This window comes from Eremothecium cymbalariae, chromosome 6 (genome assembly GCF_000235365.1).
Source record: "Eremothecium cymbalariae DBVPG#7215 chromosome 6, complete sequence".
Taxonomy (NCBI): Eukaryota; Fungi; Ascomycota; class Saccharomycetes; order Saccharomycetales; family Saccharomycetaceae; genus Eremothecium; species Eremothecium cymbalariae.
The window spans coordinates 80,714-102,219 of NC_016454.1; the positions used below are offsets into that span (position 1 = coordinate 80,714).

The 21,506-nt window shown below is 43.5% G+C and overlaps 12 protein-coding genes and 1 further gene across 12 annotated transcripts; 6 read left to right on the forward strand and 7 right to left on the reverse strand.

Moving 5' to 3' along the window:
- Window positions 1-259: 259 nt before the first annotated feature.
- On the reverse strand, window positions 260-943 carry TRM112 (RNA methylation protein TRM112; the record flags this gene model as incomplete). Its single annotated transcript, XM_003647214.1, has 1 exon — window positions 260-943. One exon carries the CDS (start codon window positions 941-943, stop codon window positions 260-262), a length of 684 nt encoding a protein of 227 aa, XP_003647262.1.
- Window positions 944-1,262: 319 nt separating this feature from the next.
- On the forward strand, window positions 1,263-2,456 carry ERG10 (acetyl-CoA C-acetyltransferase; the record flags this gene model as incomplete). Its single annotated transcript, XM_003647215.1, has 1 exon — window positions 1,263-2,456. One exon carries the CDS (start codon window positions 1,263-1,265, stop codon window positions 2,454-2,456), a length of 1,194 nt encoding a protein of 397 aa, XP_003647263.1.
- A 483-nt stretch (window positions 2,457-2,939) lies between these two features.
- On the forward strand, window positions 2,940-3,411 carry Ecym_6043 (the record flags this gene model as incomplete).
- A 375-nt stretch (window positions 3,412-3,786) lies between these two features.
- On the reverse strand, window positions 3,787-5,043 carry SKS1 (putative serine/threonine protein kinase SKS1; the record flags this gene model as incomplete). Its single annotated transcript, XM_003647216.1, has 1 exon — window positions 3,787-5,043. One exon carries the CDS (start codon window positions 5,041-5,043, stop codon window positions 3,787-3,789), a length of 1,257 nt encoding a protein of 418 aa, XP_003647264.1.
- A 1,202-nt stretch (window positions 5,044-6,245) lies between these two features.
- Window positions 6,246-7,844, reverse strand: ERG11 (sterol 14-demethylase; the record flags this gene model as incomplete). The annotated part of the gene is made up of 1 exon (XM_003647217.1): window positions 6,246-7,844. The coding sequence occupies one exon, from the start codon at window positions 7,842-7,844 to the stop codon at window positions 6,246-6,248; it is 1,599 nt and encodes a 532-aa protein (XP_003647265.1).
- Window positions 7,845-8,572: 728 nt separating this feature from the next.
- Ecym_6046 (uncharacterized protein) lies at window positions 8,573-9,016 on the reverse strand (the record flags this gene model as incomplete). Its single annotated transcript, XM_003647218.1, has 1 exon — window positions 8,573-9,016. One exon carries the CDS (start codon window positions 9,014-9,016, stop codon window positions 8,573-8,575), a length of 444 nt encoding a protein of 147 aa, XP_003647266.1.
- A 661-nt stretch (window positions 9,017-9,677) lies between these two features.
- Ecym_6047 (uncharacterized protein) lies at window positions 9,678-11,300 on the forward strand (the record flags this gene model as incomplete). Its single annotated transcript, XM_003647219.1, has 1 exon — window positions 9,678-11,300. One exon carries the CDS (start codon window positions 9,678-9,680, stop codon window positions 11,298-11,300), a length of 1,623 nt encoding a protein of 540 aa, XP_003647267.1.
- A 676-nt stretch (window positions 11,301-11,976) lies between these two features.
- Ecym_6048 (uncharacterized protein) lies at window positions 11,977-13,674 on the forward strand (the record flags this gene model as incomplete). The annotated part of the gene is made up of 1 exon (XM_003647220.1): window positions 11,977-13,674. One exon carries the CDS (start codon window positions 11,977-11,979, stop codon window positions 13,672-13,674), a length of 1,698 nt encoding a protein of 565 aa, XP_003647268.1.
- A 230-nt stretch (window positions 13,675-13,904) lies between these two features.
- On the forward strand, window positions 13,905-15,221 carry SUB2 (ATP-dependent RNA helicase SUB2; the record flags this gene model as incomplete). The annotated part of the gene is made up of 1 exon (XM_003647221.1): window positions 13,905-15,221. The coding sequence occupies one exon, from the start codon at window positions 13,905-13,907 to the stop codon at window positions 15,219-15,221; it is 1,317 nt and encodes a 438-aa protein (XP_003647269.1).
- A 605-nt stretch (window positions 15,222-15,826) lies between these two features.
- FDO1 (Fdo1p) lies at window positions 15,827-17,107 on the reverse strand (the record flags this gene model as incomplete). The annotated part of the gene is made up of 1 exon (XM_003647222.1): window positions 15,827-17,107. The coding sequence occupies one exon, from the start codon at window positions 17,105-17,107 to the stop codon at window positions 15,827-15,829; it is 1,281 nt and encodes a 426-aa protein (XP_003647270.1).
- An 853-nt stretch (window positions 17,108-17,960) lies between these two features.
- On the reverse strand, window positions 17,961-18,804 carry Ecym_6051 (40S ribosomal protein uS9; the record flags this gene model as incomplete). Its single annotated transcript, XM_003647223.1, has 2 exons — window positions 17,961-18,368; window positions 18,781-18,804. 2 exons carry the CDS (start codon window positions 18,802-18,804, stop codon window positions 17,961-17,963), a joined length of 432 nt encoding a protein of 143 aa, XP_003647271.1.
- Window positions 18,805-19,736: 932 nt separating this feature from the next.
- Window positions 19,737-20,715, forward strand: Ecym_6052 (60S ribosomal protein eL13; the record flags this gene model as incomplete). Its single annotated transcript, XM_003647224.1, has 2 exons — window positions 19,737-19,740; window positions 20,120-20,715. 2 exons carry the CDS (start codon window positions 19,737-19,739, stop codon window positions 20,713-20,715), a joined length of 600 nt encoding a protein of 199 aa, XP_003647272.1.
- A 347-nt stretch (window positions 20,716-21,062) lies between these two features.
- RPP1A (ribosomal protein P1) lies at window positions 21,063-21,380 on the reverse strand (the record flags this gene model as incomplete). The annotated part of the gene is made up of 1 exon (XM_003647225.1): window positions 21,063-21,380. The coding sequence occupies one exon, from the start codon at window positions 21,378-21,380 to the stop codon at window positions 21,063-21,065; it is 318 nt and encodes a 105-aa protein (XP_003647273.1).
- Between the last annotated feature and the right edge of the window lie 126 nt (window positions 21,381-21,506).

Here is a 21,506-nt window from a genome sequence, read left to right on the forward strand (position 1 = left end):
TGAAACAAACGTATTTATCTGGCCAGATAAATAATATCCAAGCCACGTTGTTTTCACATATGACCTGCTCTGACCGGAACCTGGCTGTGCAAATGGGCCGTTCTAGCTAGGATGGCGGTAGTATACGTTTATTACAGGTATATACATATGCATATATATATATATATATATATATATATAGCTTGTGCATGCGTGTGTGGTAGTTTTGCATGATGCATGCATGTCGTATGTGCTTAGCACTGGCATCGAGACCTCAGGCTCAGGCCAGGTGAGGTGGAAGCAAAAGGTTAGGAATGCTGTTTTTGATGTAGTATATATGTCCGCAGTTCCTACATTGCATCTCACCCTCCACAATGCTCGTCTGCATGAGTAAGGTATGCAGGTCCCGAAGGATAGTAATGTCTTCCTCTGAAAGTTCACTCCCATTCACAAGCAGCTGAGGTTTAGCTTCTGGTAATGAACTATTACCAAGGTCTTCGGCCACCGCCACCACTGCATTCCACTCGACTCTGTCGAGGATGCGCATAAGAAATTCCGCGTTGAACTCAATCGAGTTATCCTGTTGAAGCTGACATTTGTCGCCTATGTAGCGAAGCGGAAAGTTATCATTGCTTTTGTCGCATGCAGGTACTGAACACTTAATAAAATTTGTTGTGAGGAACTTCATCATAAATATGCTCGAAGGATATTCTGCCAGAAGGCCTGTAGAAGCAGCAATTTTAAGGCACTGCGTAGTATTATTGGTGAAAAGTGCTAAGCGGAGTGTCTTTTTGTTAGAGAAGCTCATCCCGCATAAAAAAATTTTCGACGCATGACGATGATGCTGATTATTGTTAGATGAGCAGACCGCGGAGCATAGGTGACAGCGGCGGTTTGCAACGAGGGAAAGGTGCTCAATACAGGCGCAGCCCCGGCAAACTCTGTAATTCACTTCGCGCCACATACATGTACGTATGTATGTATGCAAGGCAAACTCCTGGGCACAAGTCACGTGATAATAACGTGACTCCTATTATGGTTACCCGGCTCAAGAACTTTGTGCCACTGGAACGAAAAACCTTAAACGACGGTTTTTTCGTTCGGCAACTGTCGGCCTAAACGAGCAGTGGAACCGGCCTCCGTTTCACTATTTTCGCGTGCATATAACACATATATATAAGGAGCATAAGATCTAGCAATATCCATACAAAGGTACGTCAGGCAAGACAGTTCAACGGTCACTGACGGAATTATTGGGGCTGTGGTTATTAAGGAATTGAAGGATGTCAGATAAGGTATATATTGTTGCAGCAGCAAGAACGCCAATTGGGTCATTTCAAGGGGCTTTAGCATCTCAAAGTGCGGTGGATCTAGGAAGCCATGCGGTTAAGGCAGCATTAGGACAAGTTCCGGAGCTTAATGCTTCGCATGTCGAGGAGATATTCTTTGGTAATGTGTTGTCTGCGAATGTTGGACAAGCGCCGGCTCGCCAGGTTGCGTTGGCATCCGGGTTGCCCAAGAGTGTTGTCGCGACGACTATCAACAAGGTTTGTGCTTCCGGGATGAAGGCGATTATTTTGGGTGCGCAGACAATTAAGTGCGGCAACGCTGATATCGTTGTTGCCGGTGGAACGGAGTCGATGAGCAATGCTCCTTATTATGTTCCTAGCGCACGTTCGGGTGCTAGGTTTGGAGCTACGTCCATGGTTGATGGTCTTCAGAGGGATGGGTTGAATGATGCGTACGACCACGAGGCTATGGGTGTGCATGCGGAGAAGTGTGCATCCGACTACTCGATTAGTAGGGAGGAGCAAGACAAGTTTGCGGTTGAGTCATACCAGAAGGCACAGAAGGCTTTTGCGGAGGGCAAATTTGAGAGGGAAATTGTCCCAATTACGATCAAAGGTAGCAGAGGGAAGCCCGACGTTGTTGTGTCGCAAGATGAAGAGGCGGGTAGATTGAATGTAGAGAAATTAAGGGCTGCAAGGCCTGTGTTTAAGAAGGAGAATGGCACAGTGACCGCTCCTAATGGATCTCCAATCAACGATGGTGCTGCTGCTATAATTTTAGCCTCTGAGAGTAAAGTGAAGGAATTGAACTTAAAGCCCTTGGCTCTTATTAGTGGGTGGGGTGAGGCTGCTCATGAACCTTGCGACTTTACCTGGGCTCCAACTTTGGCTGTTCCCAAGGCTTTGAAGCATGCAGGTGTCTCGGACATAAACGAGGTAGACTTCTTTGAATTTAATGAGGCTTTCGCTGTGGTTGGTTTGGTCAACTCCAAAATATTAGGCGTGGACTTTTCTAAAGTTAATGTCTACGGTGGTGCGGTTGCCTTGGGTCATCCCTTAGGCTGCTCTGGCGCTAGAATTGTGGTTACGTTGATGTCTGTGTTGCACCAAGAGGGTGGTAAAATTGGTGTCGCTGGTATCTGTAATGGTGGTGGTGGTGCCTCTTCTATTGTATTGTCAAAATTGTAAAGATCTCTTCGACGCCTTTGAATATTTAAAACCATATACGATACAACGTATGAATGTAACGGATCAAAAGCTTACTCTTTTTTTAAAGCGTTATTGTTGAAGAAACCTTTCCCTTCTTTTATTTAACCTTGAGGGAATATATATATATATATATGTGTGTGTATAATTAAATATAGATACTGTATCTTTTTCTACAACCCATATCCATATCTACTAGTTCGACATACTTATCATGAAGGCTGCTCTTTTCCAATCCATTCATTGTATTTATTATTCAACTGGCAAGAAAGGTATTTATTTGAACCTAATTTTCTCCCATAATGCATTTTTTTTCGTAAGCGAGCCCACTTCATGCATTCCATCTCTTTTAACCTGAAAAGAACGGTAATTCCCATCCAATAGAAACCAAAAAGCTACTAACACAAGAGTATGCCATCAGCATCAGCAGTACGAACACTTGCGCAGATCTGTTAAGTCATTTAATGGAAGGTAGCTCCTACCACAGTGATAGTTATAGCAGGAACTGCTGGTACGGGCAAATATACCGTTGGAAAAGCCTTGTCGTCATATCTGATTGCTAGTAATAAAGTCATTGAGGTGATATCATGCACCCCCAAAGGAATATAACAAGGCTGAGCAATGATATTCCATTAGAAAATGCAGATCGGTGAACTTGGATAGAGTAGATTGCAGTTAGCTCTCCGGAATCTGCAAGGATTAGTGGGGAAATGACTGTGATCACTTGCTCAAGTTTGAAAAAAGTACAAAGACTCTATAAGAGGACGATGCATGGACGTACGCTTTTTTTTATATTTCTTTACCCATCTATGTCAGAAATTCCGACCGTGTGTTGAAGCGTGAAGACCATTTTATGGGCGCAACATGATTGAACCTCAATTTCGAGATCTTGAATTGCCTGATGTACATGAAATAAAATGCAAGGGTAATTGAAACGGATGGCAAAACGATTGAAGCCACCATAGGAGGCATTGCAGGTTTTGAAGAAGACGTGTGGATGGATAAGTAACTACTGTGTATCATAAGCGTTCCTTACAGCTATACCTTAATACATATGAGATATTACACATACCAGAATCCTGGCCTGAAATATAACCCAAAAAATATGAAAAGCCAATGTGGAGTCTAAAATAAAGAAAATCCACATCTGTACCAAAATCCTGTTTATCCACGTTTGCCGCCTTTGAACCAACCTATTTAGGTTCGCTGGAGAAAGGTCCTAGGCTGAAGCAGTCATTTGCCCCCTCCCTCTTATCTGTCCTGCTCTCTGTAACCTCTAAAAGTTTGTGATATTTTACCTATGCCTTTGAGTCTAATTTAAGCTATCCAAACCAGCCCTTGGGAGCAGCGTGCCTACAACTGGTTCGCTTAAATCACGATTGAATGACCCCGAGGATAAGGTATCGCTGCTGTAGGAGTTTTCGTCTTCGCTGCTCGATGATACAGCATGCTCAGTTTCAAAATAGTCATCCGAATAGTACTCATCTGATACCTTGCGTAGCAGTATGCTGCAATCACCTTCCAAGAAATTCTCATATTGTTCAAGAGATAAACGTTCAACTTCTGCAAGAGGACCACTGCTGGTAAAATGTTCACAGTTTGCCACAGCTTCCATGAGTTCGGGCAACTGGGGACGCCGCTTCGGATCCATATGTAGCACCGATATCAGGATATCATACAGATCTTCTGATATAGGAAGAATCTTCTTCAGCACAAGTGGTTCTTTAACGAAATAGTAGAATGTGGTATCAAATGTTATATCAGCCTTAAGCCAAGGATTACGAGTACACACTAGGTTGATAAGGATGATCCCTATAGACCAAATGTCGCCAGCAGCCATTGGAAACTGTTGGCTAGGTTCAGAACACAGTACTCGCTCTGGTGCCATATAGTATGAAGAACCCACGCACACCTTTGAGGGTAATTCACTTGCACTCACTGAGAGCCCAAAATCGCACAAATGAACGTTATCATCACTATCAAGCAAAATATTTTCCGGTTTTATGTCACAGTGATAAACCCCCATTCTATGACAATGCAAAACCACTGCGCATAATTGCAAGAAGACCTTCTTCACAAGCAGTCCATCATTATTAAAATGGTGTATGTTTACGATTGATGTGAACAGATCCCTTGGGTAGTAGTCCATCACGATGAACGTTGCCAAACTGGATTCCAACGCCTGGTGGATTGTTACAACATTATTATGCGAGTGCACTGTTAAGTGCATGACTAGTTCCCGGTAGTGCGGAGTATTCTCTAGTTGTTCCCTTGTAAGTGTCCGAATAGATTCAATATCAACAGTGGGCAGAAATATCCGACTCTTGAAAGATTTAAAGAATTGGTACAACTGTGTCTGCAGAATTGTTGTTTTCTTGACTCCTGTTTCTATGGGTACGGCTGTGTTTAACGACACTGCACCCATTCCAGGCTGCTGCTGTCTCATTACAGCCTTTATAGCATACTCTTGATCAGTTAACATGTCCACCGCATGGAACACCAACCCATATGAGCCCGAACCTAACTGTCTGGTGATCCTAAAGTTATTGATCTGTGTATTAGTTAACATCCTCGCCCTTCTTGTACGTCGTAAACCTTAAGCTTCCTCCTCGTCTCTCTGTATGTCCCCTCTTTCAAGTATTACTGACGCTACTATCGCCGCCTTCACGACCGTCCTCGAGCAGAATGACACCCGGACCTGTTATATACTGCTACCGAAATATCAACTTGCAGCGCCTAATTATTTAAACAATATAACAATCGTACGAACGTTACAAAGATCGTTGGAGTTCGGAATCCACACCGCCACCCGCCGCTGCCGCACTGCACCATCGGTCAATAACGGATACCAGATGCCTTCAGAAACCCAAGCGCAACCTGAAAAATCACCCCACGTATAGCGAGCTTCCTCGATAGCTGGCTAATCATTAGCTTCCCTTTAAAAATAGTTCGCACATAATCATCTGATACAAAAGACTGTAGGAAGATAGAACGGATTACCTGCAAAAACGGGACACGAAAAGCTTTAAATGTCCTCAAGTTTGCTGTATGGGGAGGTATGGGGATAAAGGATGCATATGTATGCGGCCTAGGCAGTGGCACAATAGAAAAACGGACTGAAGTTGGAGAGACGCATACGGAAACTATCCGAGGTTAATACAAAGCTTATATAATATGTAAACTAAATAAACTACTCAGGTATTCGATTGGTTCGGTGGACAGGATAGGGTGATTTTAGGTGTACTATATTGGTGCTAGGCATCAGGGTGCATAAGGTTGTATTATGGAGTGCTTATTAAATGGAGCCATTTTTTTTGGTACGACTGCTCGAAGAACCATTCAGACAAAAGGACTAAAAGAGTATGCAGAAACACCAATAACGGTAGCTCTTAGCTTTTCGTGGCTGTTTAGGATATATTATGGCGTTGTAGATATACTCGATAGAGGTCAGGAAATCAGAGAAAAGGAAGTCAAATGTTAACTACTTTGGGATAGAAGGCCAGCAACTATAGACTATATGGAGGTGTGTAACATGTGTGCACGCGGTGTATACCTATATTTTATGTAGGCAACAGACAATTTCGTGATTAGCAGGGGAGGGGGGTATACGACAAGTTTGAACGCTGGCCAGGTTACTTTTTTGAAGGATTAATCAATTGATAAAAAATAAATAGCATGTAGTCAAAAATCTGCACTTTTTACCATTCCATTCGGTATATATATGTAGGAAGAGGGAAAAAGAAAGGATTGACAACATATCAAGACAGTAGATCAGGAAAGAGGGCTCCCGACAACTTCACGTCTCTTCTCCCACACAATGTCTGCTGGAGAACCTGGCAATGCAACCATGGAGGTGTAGTCTACCTCTGGAATACTTTTGACGCCATCGGGTAGACGCCACTTCATGGTCCTAACAATAGTAGAAAGAATGGTACCTAACTGGACGTAAGCGAAACCTTCGCCAACGCATCTGTGTCTACCACCGCCAAAGGGTAGGTATGGGGAGGATACACTCTTAGAAATAGAGCCAAATCCGTAGTCGACTTTCTCAGAGCTAGCGTAGGAGGTGGCGGCGTCGTTGTCCCAACGATGCGGTTGAAACTCGTTGCACTTAGGGAAATATTGCTCAGAAAGATGGCAGAAGCCAGGAGATGCAAGGATGTAGTGACCCTTTGGAACAACATAGGAGGTGTTTGGGACAGGCATGTCTTTAATAACCTTTCTAAATAAGGAATGTAATGGGTGGTGTAGTCTCAATGTTTCCTTAATAACTTGGTTTACAAGGGGCATTTCCTGCAACAGTTCGTAGCTTAACTGTTTTTTACCACCGTCCAACACACGCATTTGTTCCTCGTACAATTCTTCTTGAAGCTGTGGCTTTTCAGCCAAGTGCAAGATGAACCAAGCAGAGGTGGCTGCAGACGTGTGCTGACCACCCATCAAAACACCAATCAACAAGTTTGCAATTTCCTGGTCAGTCATTTTAACATTATCCCTGTACTTGGAAGTCTTCATTAGAGCATCAATCAAGTCACGGTCGTGGATGTCATTGTTCTCACGTCTCTTTTTGATCAACCTCATATAGGTGCTCGAGATCACCTTCTGTGCATTGTCTCTTTTTCTATAATGATCAAGTGGTAAGTTCGAGAACACAAAGTTCAACGGAGTAAACCCTTTGTCCAAGTCTGAATACAAATAGGCAAAGTCAGTGTCCAACATGGCGCGTAACTCATCACCAAGCAAAGTTCTCGATGCAGTGAAGATAGTCATTTCCGGCTGGGTCTCCATTACATGGGCACGCCCACCATCACTCTCATTGATCCGAAAGTACTTTGAGTTTTGGAAGTACTTGGTAACCTCATCCTCGATAATTGGAACATACCTGCGGAACGCATCAGTAGAAAGGGCGTTCTTACAAAACTTTTTCTGCTCCATCAACCGGTGGTTTGGGCAGTCATACACAACACCGCTTCCAAAAACAGGAGTGGTAAGCTTCGTGTATGCCTCCTCCGCAGAGACTTCCGCCAACCTCGCGTTCAACACAAACTCGTGCCCTTTGGGCCCCAAGTGCACAGTCATCACCCTTCCAAGCAAAACAAACGCAAAACTATCACCATACTGTTTCTGACACTTGGCAAAAAACTTATAAGGCTCCATACCATATGACACAGCAGAACCAACCCATGGAACATAATAAGGAACTAGCGGCACCCGGTCCCGTCTCATACTATACATCCACTGCCATGCAAGCGAATACACAAACGGTGTTGCAACAACTAGCGAGATCTGCTGGATTAATGGCAACGCAACAAAGTACGCAACTGCAAATTGCACCAGCGACACAACATTTTGCACCAAAGACTCTGACATATTTTACTTCTTCGTGCGCCTTTCGTCTCTTCAAATCTTATCTCGATTATACTGAACTTAAACAGAGAAGAGAACCTTTCAACCAGAACTACCTGTCCAAACAGCAACAACAAAATCAAAAATATAATTAATAATAATAAAATAACAATAATTTAGAAACAAAAAAATCAACAAAAAATCCACAACTTGAACAAAAACACTGGATTTCCTGTCTGAGTCTATACAGAAAAAACTCCAATACTGCTGGTGAACACTCGAACCTGAAAACTAGTATACCTTGGACAAGTTATATACTAAATATCAACTGCTCTTATTATAAATTTTCAGTAGAGAATAATCTCTCGTAAGAGTGAAAAAAATCCTGAACGATGGGAAAAAAATAATTTTTTGTTTTATATAGCCAGGCAAGAAAGAACAGCGTGCCTTGTGGATACGCCCACATGCATGCGCAGTACATAGATAAACAGCTGATGTTGGGCTACAGGCAGTTAGCTTGGCTACCTACCCGCTGTTCCATATATGGATCTCTAAATCACAACCGAGCACAGTCTGAGACCACTTTTTCTGGTTCTTCCGAGTCTGTTCTCTCTTCGTAACGACAGGAATGAACGGTGTGCGCTAGATGCGGTCTGCGATTATACGACGGGAGATTTCGCCCTGAGTTCTCTATTTTAACCTCTGCGCGGTGCACGGATCTCGTTTAGGCAGCGGAGGTGGAACGACGGAAACTATACGGCGCGCACACAGGCACCAGGCACCAGGAACCAGTAACGTTTGTGTCTGCAGCTGCGTTTTTGTGTCATGGGCCGGGTAACGGACAGAATGGGCCGGGTAACTGCACTGGCTGCAGTTGACACAGAGCTCTCCGGGTCGGACAATCGGTGGCGGAAAATTAACCGGACCGGATAACCAGCCAGTGCTGCCCACAAAAAGCTGCAGCGAGAAGAACAAAGCAAATTAAGCATTGCATAAAAAATGATGCACGTGTACTTTCTCGAGAACAAAGAAGACGCACACCGCGAGAGGAGAACCGCGACACGGTTTTCGGCGGTGCCTGTCACTGAAAACGGGCTAGCTTCCAACTTGGAGAGGAAACAAGTTGCGTTGCGTGGTCTACTGGGTACTTCTTGGGTATCTGCAAGAGATGATGGGGGTGAGAGGAGGGGGCGCATCTTGTGGTGGCCGATGCTACTTGCTTTCTACATGGCTTGTCCCGCGGTTCTGTAGTGGGTGATAGTAGTCAGTAGTACAGCGATGAGATGACGGTAGCAGAGTAGAGAGAGTAGTAAGGTTAGTGTAGTGCTGTTAACACAAACGGACGAAAAAAATTTTGTCAAAAATAGTGAATTCAGCGGAATAATAATAATTTGAGAAGCGTGGTAGAGCTGTATATATAAAAGCGAAGAAACAGAAGAGATAGAGAGAAAGAAAGAAACTTGGGCCACTGAAAAAGAGATAAGAAACCCAGCAAAAGGTTTTTGGAGAGGATAAAAGGCACACTTTAGCGGCTAATACACAGACATTGCGTTTTTTGTTGCTTCTCTTTTTGTCTAGTTGAACTTTTTCCTCTTTTTTAACTCTCAGTTCTAACTTTAGACAGGCAGACAGACAGACTAGTGTTGGTGTTGGTATCTTTTTCTATACAGCAGGTTGTGCCAAAAAGAGAAAGAAGAAGGACTATAAAGGGACAGATAGGGCTGTTTATTTTACGAACTTTCCGGTATAATAAAACAAGACCAAGGTCTGGTGTTTTATCTTGATAATTTTTGTTGTATCATTTATTAGATCGTCGCAAGGATTTGCGAAGCTGAGGAGTTTTTATAAGCAGGAAGAATGTTTGCGAGACAGATCGTTAGCGGAGGAAAGATTGCGAGTAAGGCTCGTATAGGAGCGATGAGCATGGTAAGCAGGAGGGGGCTTGTTGGACAGAACGGAGTGGGTGGTTCGCAGCCGAAGTCATTATTGAGGAAAGTTGTCGGTACGACCCTGAAAGCGTCATTATTTTCTGTATTGGCAGGCACTTTGTGGGTTTCTTACGAGTTGTACAGGGAGTCTAATCCCTCCCAGCAGAAACCGCAAAGTTCCACGTTTGAGAATGGATCACCTAGAAAGACTTTGGTCATTCTAGGTTCCGGGTGGGGGTCGATGTCACTATTGAAAAATTTGGACACTACTTTGTACAATGTTATCGTTGTGTCACCACGTAATTACTTTTTGTTTACGCCATTATTACCCTCTACACCCGTTGGCACCATTGAGTTGAAGTCTATTGTTGAGCCTGTGAGGTCTATCACGAGGCGAAGACCCGGTAAGGTGGTTTACTACGAAGCCGAGGCTTTGGATGTTGACCCCAAGGACAAGACAGTCCGGATCCGGTCAGTTGAGAAGGGCGAGCATTCTTATGAGAAAGAATTGAAATATGATTATTTGGTTGTAGGTGTGGGCGCGCAGCCCACGACTTTTGGGACTCCTGGTGTTTACGAGCATGCTTCATTTTTGAAGGAAATTCCAGATGCACAGGATATCAGGGTCAAGATTATGAACAACATCGAGAAGGCAGCAACATTGTCCCCCAACGACGCTGAGCGTAAGCGTTTGTTGTCATTTGTGGTCGTTGGTGGCGGTCCTACAGGTGTCGAGTTTGCCGCAGAGTTGCAAGACTATGTTGACCAAGACTTGTCTAAATGGATGCCTGAACTATCTAAGGAAATCAGTGTGGTTTTATGCGAGGGCTTGCCTAACATTTTAAACATGTTTGATAAGTCGTTGTGGCAGTATGCTCAAGATCTGTTCAAGGAGGAACGTATTGATTTGAAACTTAACACAATGGTTAAGAACGTCAACGCCACTCACATCACTACGAAGTGCGGTGATCAGATCGAAGAGTTGCCATATGGTGTACTAGTGTGGGCTACTGGTAACGCTCCTAGAGAAGTTTCTGAATCCTTGATGAACAAATTGGAGGAGCAAAACTCTAGACGTGGCCTGTTAATCAATGATAAGTTGCAACTACTTGGTGCCAAGGACTCTATATATGCTATTGGTGATTGTACATTCTACCCAGGGCTATTCCCAACCGCACAAGTCGCCCATCAACAGGGTGAATACTTAGCTCGCGTGTTCAAAAAGCAATACAAGATCGACCAGATTGCTTGGCAAGCAGAAAACTGTAAATCTGTCGAAGAAAAGGCTAAATGGTGTTCCAAGAAGGATAAGTTGAAAACCCTGGTTGAACCGTTCAAATACAATCACCAAGGTGCATTGGCTTACATTGGATCCGACAAGGCCATCGCAGATTTGGCTATCGGTGAGTCCAAGTACAGGCTAGCTGGCTCTTGGACCTTCTTATTCTGGAAATCCTCCTATTTAGTGATGTGTCTTTCCTTCAGAAATAGGATCTTGGTGGCATTGGACTGGCTGAAGGTCTCATTTTTGGGCAGAGACTCCTCCGTTTAAAAATAGAAAATAACCTCCAGAGTTGTCCTTCCCTTATTCTGGATAAATTTTCAAGATATCCATTTTTTTTAAACCCAAAACATACACACATGATTGAACTTCCCAACACTTCCCCCTCTCCCCGCAATACTTTAATGAGCGTAACCGTTGCGCAGTTATATTTATTGTTATATTCATTGTTATATTATTCCTTTGACGATTTCGAGTGTTAATTTTATTCTGTGCCTTTTATAGACTTAAACTTAATATATACTATATTCAGCCAAGAAACGTTGGCCGCCTGCAACGGTCGTGCAATCAGAGGCAAAGTAATACTTAATTATTCATATCATAAAACTGTAACCTGCAACCGTTGCTACATAGCGATCAGCTGTTACATGGAGCTTTCAACCCTCTAGGACTTGGGGAATGGCCCATAATGCAAGCTTGGCGTCCGCGGGTTTGACGGCTTTTGCATCACGCAGAACGAGGTAACGCCATTCAATACCAAAATGGAAAACAAAGATATGCGCTAACCACAGTCCATAATAAATAATAGACATAAATGATTACACCATTCCACTAAGATAGATATTTCAATCAGCTTTTTTTCAAGTGTTGGCATCTTCGGGAATCCCAAAGTTAACTAGGTGCTGGTGAACTCAGGAGTTTAGGAGATATCAAGAGCACATTAGGCATGAGTATGCAGGTGAATCAAATAAATTCGAGCGGAGGTGCTGGAACAGCTACAGCCACAGCACCCAGCACGTCAGTAAACGGTTGTGATGTGAGTGGTGATTTGCTAGAGGCAGAGTTTGTTGATCCTTCATTATCAATGAGTACTACGCTTCCAGCTAATAAGGAAGTTCGTATACAGCTAGCATTGCAATATTTCAAACAGCAACAACAACGTGATTTGCCGTCGCAGAATACTTCGATGACAATAGGAGGTGTACATCGTAGTGCGACTGGAGGGCATGCTCCAAGACCGAAGCAGTCTTTAAGGCAGATTGCGATGTTTTTCCAGATCCCCAAGTCTACTCTGTACGATAGGCTGAAAAACAGCAAGAAGCAACGAAGCACATCCAACAGTGTAGGGCCGACTACTAAAACAGTGCCGAAGGTCCGGGTGGCTTCCAATAGCAATTCTAATAGCACGAGTCATCTGATCCAGATGAAACTCGACCCGGCTAGGGAGGAACAACTGTTTCTGTATTTGCGTAAAGTCTGTCTCGCATACGGCAACTTGCCAAACTTGGTTCAGTTGAAGTTCCTAGTTTCGCAGGAGATTAAGCATATTACATTAGGGCGGAAATGGGTATCTAATTTCATCAAGAGACACAATGATCAGATAATATATGGCTGGGAGGTGTTCCATAATCCGATCAAGTTCGAAGACTTCAAGAAGTGGAAGAACCAATTCACATTTCTATGGATTTGGTTCGTACCGTTACTACAAGAAATAATGAGGAAGTGCATGTCCAATGGTGAGGTTTTTTACTATTTAGTGAGAGTACCTATATCGTATGAAGTGTTGGCTAGCTGTTTCATCGGCTTTAAAGTGGACCCTGACATGACCTTGGGTCTGGCCTTTGAACCAGAGTTGGTCACCTTCAGAAACAATAACTCCAGTCTGATGCACAAGGAGGAACGTATCAAAACTTTGAACGGCATCCTTCAAAAATGTTATCGGAAACTCCCTCATAACGCAAAACTCGTTGTCTTTGAAGGTTTCAACGATCAGTACCATTGGGATTTCGAGGATTGCATCCGCCTGGTCAACCCCGAAAACTTTATTGCATTACCGTGGGGCAGACACATCCTATCAAGGCTAATCGAATTTGGCCCAGAACTAGTCCGCATATATGACCCTCAAACAGTTAAACTCTCCTGGAATGAGACCCATTTCAAACTTCAAGATATCAAGACAGAACTCAAAATGTTCATGAGTCTATCCACGGATACTTCCTCCGCAATAGACATCTCCCTCCCCGCCCTATCTGCCACTTCTGCCCCCCCTTCCAGGCCGATCGATATCGAACTGCAAGCCACCAACACTGCAGCCACAGCTGCGGTCAGCGTAGACGATGACGAGGACGAAAATAACGATGACAACGGTGACAACGAAAATGATAATGACAACGACGCAGCCAGCGTCGCAGTCGCCATTCTCGAACATCAATCTGCTGCTACACACACCGCTGCTGCTACCGCCACGACGAGCCCTCCAATCGCATGCACGGATGCGCTTCCTCAGCAGCTCAAGGACATCGTCGCCACAATCGATGACCACGAAGATCAACTATACAACAACCTTAGAGACCCCAATTCAAAGGTTATATTGAATAACATCTTCAACCGCCTGCGATCTGTCGTCGACAATGACACATCGTAATACCGTTACCCGGCCCTATTTTCCTAACGTTCGTCTTGCCGAAGGTGGCAAAAATCTTCCACCAAAGATTTTGAAAAGTAAAAAATAATGAAGACATCAAATAAAAAGTACGGAAACAGTTTTCAGGACCAGTTTGGACGTGTAGCTTGCTTTCAATTCTTCGATTTGGGTGGGAAGAGAGAAGCAATTCGGCTAATTATCCTTCAATTATTTGGGAATAATACGGAATAATGTCGCACGAAGGTGAAGAGGACTTATTGGAATACTCTGACAACGAACAAGAAATCCAAGTAGAAAATACCAAGTCAGCTGAGGCAGTAGGTGGTGTAGAAGAATCAGGAGAAGGTAAAGACACGGATAAAAAGGGTTCCTATGTTGGTATTCATTCTACTGGTTTCAAGGACTTTTTGTTGAAGCCCGAACTATCTAGAGCGATTATTGACTGTGGTTTTGAGCATCCTTCAGAAGTGCAGCAACACACGATTCCGCAGTCTATTCATGGTACAGATGTCCTGTGTCAAGCGAAATCTGGTTTAGGTAAGACAGCAGTGTTTGTATTGTCTACTCTGCAGCAATTGGATCCTGTGGCTGGAGAGGTGTCAGTAGTTGTGTTGTGTAACGCGAGAGAATTGGCGTACCAGATTAGAAATGAGTACTTAAGATTTTCAAAATATATGCCAGATGTTAAGACAGCTGTATTTTATGGTGGTACTGATACCCGGAAGGACATTGAGTTGTTGAAGAACAAGGAAACGGCGCCACATATTGTTGTTGCGACGCCTGGACGTTTGAAGGCATTAGTCAGGGACAACAATATTGATCTATCTCATGTCAAAAACTTCGTTATTGATGAATGTGACAAAGTTTTGGAGGAATTGGATATGAGAAGAGACGTTCAGGATATTTTTAGGGCCACCCCTAGAGATAAACAGGTAATGATGTTCTCTGCTACCTTGTCCCAAGAGATCAGACCGATCTGCAGGCGTTTCCTACAAAACCCGCTTGAGATATTCGTGGATGATGAAGCTAAATTGACTTTACATGGATTGCAACAGTATTACATCAAACTTGAAGAACGTGAGAAAAACCGGAAATTAGCCCAATTGTTGGATGACCTTGAATTCAACCAAGTCATTATATTCGTCAAATCCACCTTGCGTGCAAACGAACTAACCAAGTTGTTGAACGCATCAAATTTTCCTGCAATCACTGTGCATGGTCATATGAAGCAGGAAAAGCGTATTGCACGTTATAAAGCCTTCAAAGAATTCGAGAAACGTATTTGTGTCTCCACCGATGTGTTTGGCAGAGGCATCGACATTGAACGTATCAACCTGGCCATCAATTACGATATGCCAAGTGAGGCGGACCAGTACTTACACCGTGTCGGCAGAGCAGGTAGATTCGGTACGAAGGGTTTGGCTATTTCTTTGGTGTCCTCAAAGGAAGATGAGGAGATCTTAGCGAAGATCCAAGAACGTTTTGATGTCAAGATCACTGAGTTTCCAGAAGAGGGTGTTGATCCATCTACTTACTTGAACACTTGAAAAATTGGAATGAAGGAAATTCAGAGAAGTTTAGTAATCTAACTCTAAACAATCTGGGGAAGTTAATTAATATATTGTGGGATAATCACCTCGATCTGGAGATGAAATATACATAAACTATTTGTGTATTGTTTTTGAAAAGTTTTATTGGGAAATTAAAAGGAACGTGCTCTCAGTGGCTGCTTGCGTATTCCTTGATAAACATGTTTTTAGCTCTGGAATATGTTCTAATATTTTTCTTTTATTGAAGACTGTTCGAGATCTAGCTCTCGCGTATATTATCAATCAATACAAATATAATATATATAAATAAAAATCACATTTTCGAATGTAAAAGTACTTTTTACTCAATTTTTATTACCAATATTTTCGTTTTCCGTACTTGAAGGCTATTTACCCAAGGATTTACACTAACACATTATGTAAATATGTTTTGTCTATGTATGTTCCAGCATACCTGTGAACAATGACAAAATTTAGGCAGTAATTATATAAACATATAAAATCAATTTACATGGTTACAAATAAAGAACAATGTGAATGGCAAAAACATAAAATTACATATGAAAATTAGTACTTTCGAGAAGCAGATATATTTTTTTATTTTAAGCTTCCTTCATGGACCCATCGAAAGTGTTAAAGCTTGGCATCTTCGGTAAAGTGGTATTTAAGTGGGGGGTATTCCGTAGTTCTGAATTAGTTACAGGCACAGCTGCCATTGCTGCTTCGGAGGATGTTGATGTTGTTGTATCTGATCGAGTTTCGCTTAGAACTGGCATGCTGTGGAAGTGTTGAGCCTTGATGGCACTTGGAATTGGTTGTCTTTGTGATGACATCTGCAATTGCCGCTTTGGAGGCACTCTCAAGGAACGAGAATTTGCAGCTGATAGCACTGATGATTGACCATCTTGTGAGTGGGAGCAATCAGATTCAGAGTCTTGAACATGGGTATAATCCATTTCCTCTCCAAGAACACGAGATGCTAGGATCCCAAGCGTGGTCAACATGTTGGAATCACTTCGCGCGAGTTTCGAATCATGGCCGGCGTCATGGGTCCTTACCAAACGAGGCCCCTGCACAGAGCTGGCAAGTGAAGCATTATCTTTAGAGGATGATGTCCCATTTAGGATACGCATCAACTTGTTGATTTGTTTATTTTTCTCTATGATAGTCTCGCGATATTTCATCACTTTCATATCCTTGTTGCGTACCTGGTCCTTTAATTCTTGCTTTTCAATATTCAAATGGCACTTGACTTTGTCAAACAAATGTTTGGATAAATTCATTTCCACCTCAGTTCTTGAAACGATGTCCTTTAAGTTTGAACTGAGTATCAGATTTTTAAGCTTCAGCTGCCTGACCTGCTCCTGTGACTTACAAAGCAAGTCGATAAACAAATTCAAAGTCTCTACCAACTCGCTTCTTGTGTCTATCACCAAACCCTCAGCTGCTCGAGGAGTGCTATTAGATTGTAGGAGCAACTTCTCCGTATATTGGCATGGCGATGAAGTGCTGCCGCCTTTTATCACACTCAACCGACGTTTATACGCGTTCTGATGGCGCTGGCACGGCGTGACCTCGCAATTCTCGTCCTCCTCCACCCCCAATAAACTGTTTTCAACTTCACCGGTCTCAAGATCTTGAAACGTCCTTCTCTTTCCAACCTTCTTCTCTTCGTCATGAGGCGTCAGCAACGACTGCTCAGTCAATTTACTAACCAATAACTTCCCCCGCTGCATTACCACTGTTATCTGCTCATTTAATAAAGTGTCCTCCCCAGGCACTGATGACACTGATGACAGCGACGATGACTCCCGTGTAAACGCAGCCAGCTCATTCCTAAGTGGTAAAGGATCCGCAGGATCTATCGGAGTTTTCACCCCCATCTCCACAATCCTAGTATCTTTCGATTTTATATCACACTCAATATCCTGCTTTTTGTGTTTGCTTATTAGATGAAACGCCTCAACTAGTTAGGCTTCGTTTGTTGCACTCAATTGATAATTTATGAGCAAAATATCAAAACAGTACGTCTGGCTATTTTCAACGACACAATTCCTGCGACTACCAAGATACAAACTAAACACCTGGTATGACTGGAACAACTCTTAAAGCTCCCTCCTATTTCCCTATGGACTCCAACGGCTAAACTTGCCTTCTTTTGGGTGTTATCCTGTCCAGGATCCATACACAACTGTGTATCGCGTAAGCCTGGCAGGTTGTTTCCACCCTAAACAAATAAACCTTGACGCGAAAGGGTGTTCGCGTTTTGCATCGTGTTGAAGATCACGTGCATCAGCTAGCGATAAATCGTGATGTAGTGGCCACTTGTTAAGTAGTGCCCAGGCTTATATGTCTTGGGATACCTTTTTGTTTACGGTTAGTCGATTGATTCTGTTTTATGTCATTTGCAACATTTGACGTCGTATTGGAAATGACGCCGAACTTCTACGTGCAAAGGGCACAAAAGAACACCAAGATTAAAGAAAAAGCTAACAAAACATGTAAACGGGACAACGGCGATAGGGATGGACTCACCTGACATTCAAGTAGCAGTTGTTGCCGCTGATTTGGCGGCCTTCCCAAAAGGCGGGCCGTTTCAGAAGCAAACTCCAAGTACAAAATGTGCAGGTCGTTTTAGTATATATAACGTTCTACCCGTGATATTAAGTTATACAGTGTATGTAAATGTAGTAATAAGACAACAGAAACAATGCTTCCATATATCTTGGGATATATTCAACGATAAGACTTTTGGAATCTAGCACGTGCACCTCTACCACCGAATTTCTTTGGTTCTGCTTGTCTAGAGTCAGCAATCAACAAGGTTCTGTCGTAAGAGGTGAAGGCCTTCTTCAATTCGTTCTTGGATTGTTCGTCAACGTATTTTTGGTGGTAGGCAACCAAACCTTTAGCAATTGCTTGTCTGATAGCGTAGACTTGAGACACGTGACCACCACCGGTAACTCTGACTCTGATGTCGATGTTGGCAAACTTGTCCAAACCGACCAACAACAATGGCTCGTAAACCTTGAATCTCAAGATCTCTGGTTGAACCAAGGTGATTGGGGAACCATTAACTTTAATCAAACCCTTACCGGCCTTGACGTGGGCAACGGCAGTCGCAGACTTCTTCTTACCAAAAGTCTATAAAAACATCATGTTAGTAATACTGTATTGTTTGAATCCAAAAAAAATAGCAACTAAAGTCAAAATCACGATGAATCAATCAGGCTACAACAAAAACATCCTTCTCTGTAAGTCTCGTCTCCTCTGGCCGAAATACCTTCATATATCAAATCATATATCAATAAAGCCCCACCACATCCTTGGATGCGTTGCACAAATTCCGAGTATAATGGAAGGACAACTCTTTAACACAGTAAAAAAAATAGCGTACTACACTTTAACGGCAAGTAACACGCCAACACCAATGTAATAAGGACCATTGCCAGATAATATTTTCGCAAATTCACTTAAACACTTTGTTATCCCACAAAAAAACGGCCATAACCTCCAGATTCATTCGTTAATTGCATCACATGTAAAGTTCACATACTTGAACACTTGGGACAGCAGACATCTCTTCGCTCATTTGTGTATTAACCTTCTCTCCGTCTACAAATATACTCAATTTGAACGACTTTCACCATCTTTAACTTTTCACTATACGTTAGTAAAGATTTTTCTGTAGGCTGCTCCGTCCGTGAATGGAGCTAAACGGAACCCGCCAGGAAGGCTCGTGGCGGGTTCCGCGGCTCCGTGGCTGCCAGGCGGAGGCCGGGCTTGGCCTAGCGAGCCTGGAGCGAGCGCACTGCCTAGAGCGCTCACCGGACGCGGGCTGAAGGCCGAGTGGTGCGGGGCCGCGGTGGGCCCTCCGAGGGGGGGACCGTCGGGAGGGAGCTTGCAGGCTCACCGTAGTCCTGGGCCTTTCCGGCGCTGTATGTGCGACGAACCAAGGCGCTCTCACCCGCTCATCGCGCATGCACCTATGAATGTACGGGTGTACCACCACACCGCTGTATGTGTATAGAAAACAGCAGTCACAACCTAAGCATGTGACTGCGGACAGGAGCACCCACACATTATGCATTATGCACCCATTCGGTGAAAAATTGGGTGCGATAGTTTCTGGCGCCTGCGCGGGAGCGTGCTACTCCCGCTGTTATGAGTTCGGCTAGCGCAGCGGTGTGCACACCGCTGCGCTGAACCTGCCTAGGCATTGGTACTGGCCTGCCCAGGCCTGCCTATCCTCTGCCTAGCCAGTCTCGCGCGGCCGGCAACTCCGCCGGGAGAATGTCTCTTCCCAATGGCAGCGGTGCCCAGGCTTGCCCAGGCTGCTGGGCAAGCCTGGGCTGACCCAGATCGCCTGTGAGGTCTAGTTCCACAGAGGTTTCCAGTCAGGCTGCGGCTCGGTGGAGGTGTGCCGTCATAGTAACAAATTTTTAACTGGTTAGTTGAAAAGTAGACGAACAGACAGACGTACAATACTCGTAAACCAAGGATCAAGTAACAATGGGTATGTTAAAGTGGTGCAGCAGTTATTTCAACACAAGAGTTTATCTATGTTAAATGCGGGACGAGCGGCTAGGACTGAATAAATGTCGAATTACGAATTACGAGGAAGCATCATCATCGCAGTAAGGTGAACGACGAAGAGAACATCCAGCTTTGGGAAGAGAAGACCATTGGGAGGTTTGAAGGCCAGGTGTTTTCAATGTGAGATGGTACGAATGGGCATTAATATGGGGACTACTCGAGACAGTCATGCGATATGGAAGAGGAGGAAGAAGATTGTAGATCTATGTGCAGTTTTGCGCCAATGGATGAACTCAAGTGTGTTTAGCTGTCATGAAGGAACTCATTATAAAGAAATGAATTACTAACAATTAACACAGCTATCTCCAAGAATTTACCAATTTTGAAGAACCACTTCAGAAAGCACTGGCAAGAACGTGTCAGAGTTCACTTTGACCAAGCAGGTAAGAAGGTCGCCAGACGTACTGCCAGAGCTGTCAAGGCCGCCAAGGTTGCCCCAAAGCCATTGGACTTATTGAGACCAGTTGTCAGAGCTCCAACCATCAAGTACAACAGGAAGGTTAGAGCTGGTAGAGGTTTCACCTTGGCTGAAGTTAAGGCTGCTGGTTTGACCGCTGCTTATGCCAGAACCATTGGTATTGCCGTGGACCACAGACGTCAAAACAGAAACCAAGAAATCTTTGATTTGAATGTTCAGAGATTGAAGGAGTATCAATCCAAGATCATCATTTTCCCAAGAAAGGGTGCTGCTCCAGCTACTGAGCAGGTTTTGTCCACTGCCGCCTCTTTCCCAATTGAACAACCAGTTACCGACGTTGAGACCAGGGCTGTTGAAGATAACGGTGAGTCTGCTTACAGAGCTCTAAGAATGGCCAGATCCGACAAGAAGTACAATGGTATCAGAGAAAAGAGAGCCAAGGAAAAGGCTGAAGCTGAAGCTGAACAGAAGAAATAAGCGATCCGAATGATTTTTTGATCCAAGTATGTTTTCAACAAAAATCGGTATTTTCGTCTCGTCATCTTTTATGTACACTGTATAATGGGAAGCCATGTATATATATATATATATATATATCCTAATCTAACATTTTATTGTTATTATATATAATGCATATCTTCCACAAAGAAAACAGACACCCCACGCCCCAATAGATGCAACACTCTTGGCGTGGGAATAGCGTAAAATCATACGTGCACCACCATGAAGATGTATATGGATTAATATAAAATTTTAGTTAAACTAACAAAATGTACATGTACAAAACAAAAAGCTTGCTAAATTTAAAGTAAATCCATGCGACCTTAGTCGAACAAACCGAAACCCATATCATCGTCAGACTCTTCTTTAGCTTCCTCTTCCTTTTCTTCAGCCTCCTCTTCAGCAGCAGCACCTCCAGCAGCAGCACCAACAACTGGAGCAGCAGCAGCACCACCTTCAAACTTGACCAACAAATCTTTCAAGTTCTGGGAATCCAAAGCCCTGGCGTAAATATCCGCCCAGATACCTTCAATTTCAACATTGGCCGCTTTAGCCAAAGTCAACAATTTCTCAGAAGAGATTTCCACCTCAGCGTCAGCCAAGATCAAAGCAGCGTAGGACAAAGCAGTTTCAACAGACATTTGTTCAGTGTGGTAGAGATAATCAAATTAAGCTTCAAACACGAAAGCAGACTATTTCTTTGGTATTTCTAGAGAAACCTTAACCAAAAGAGAACAATTGTGAGTAAGAGAATGGATGAAAGAAAA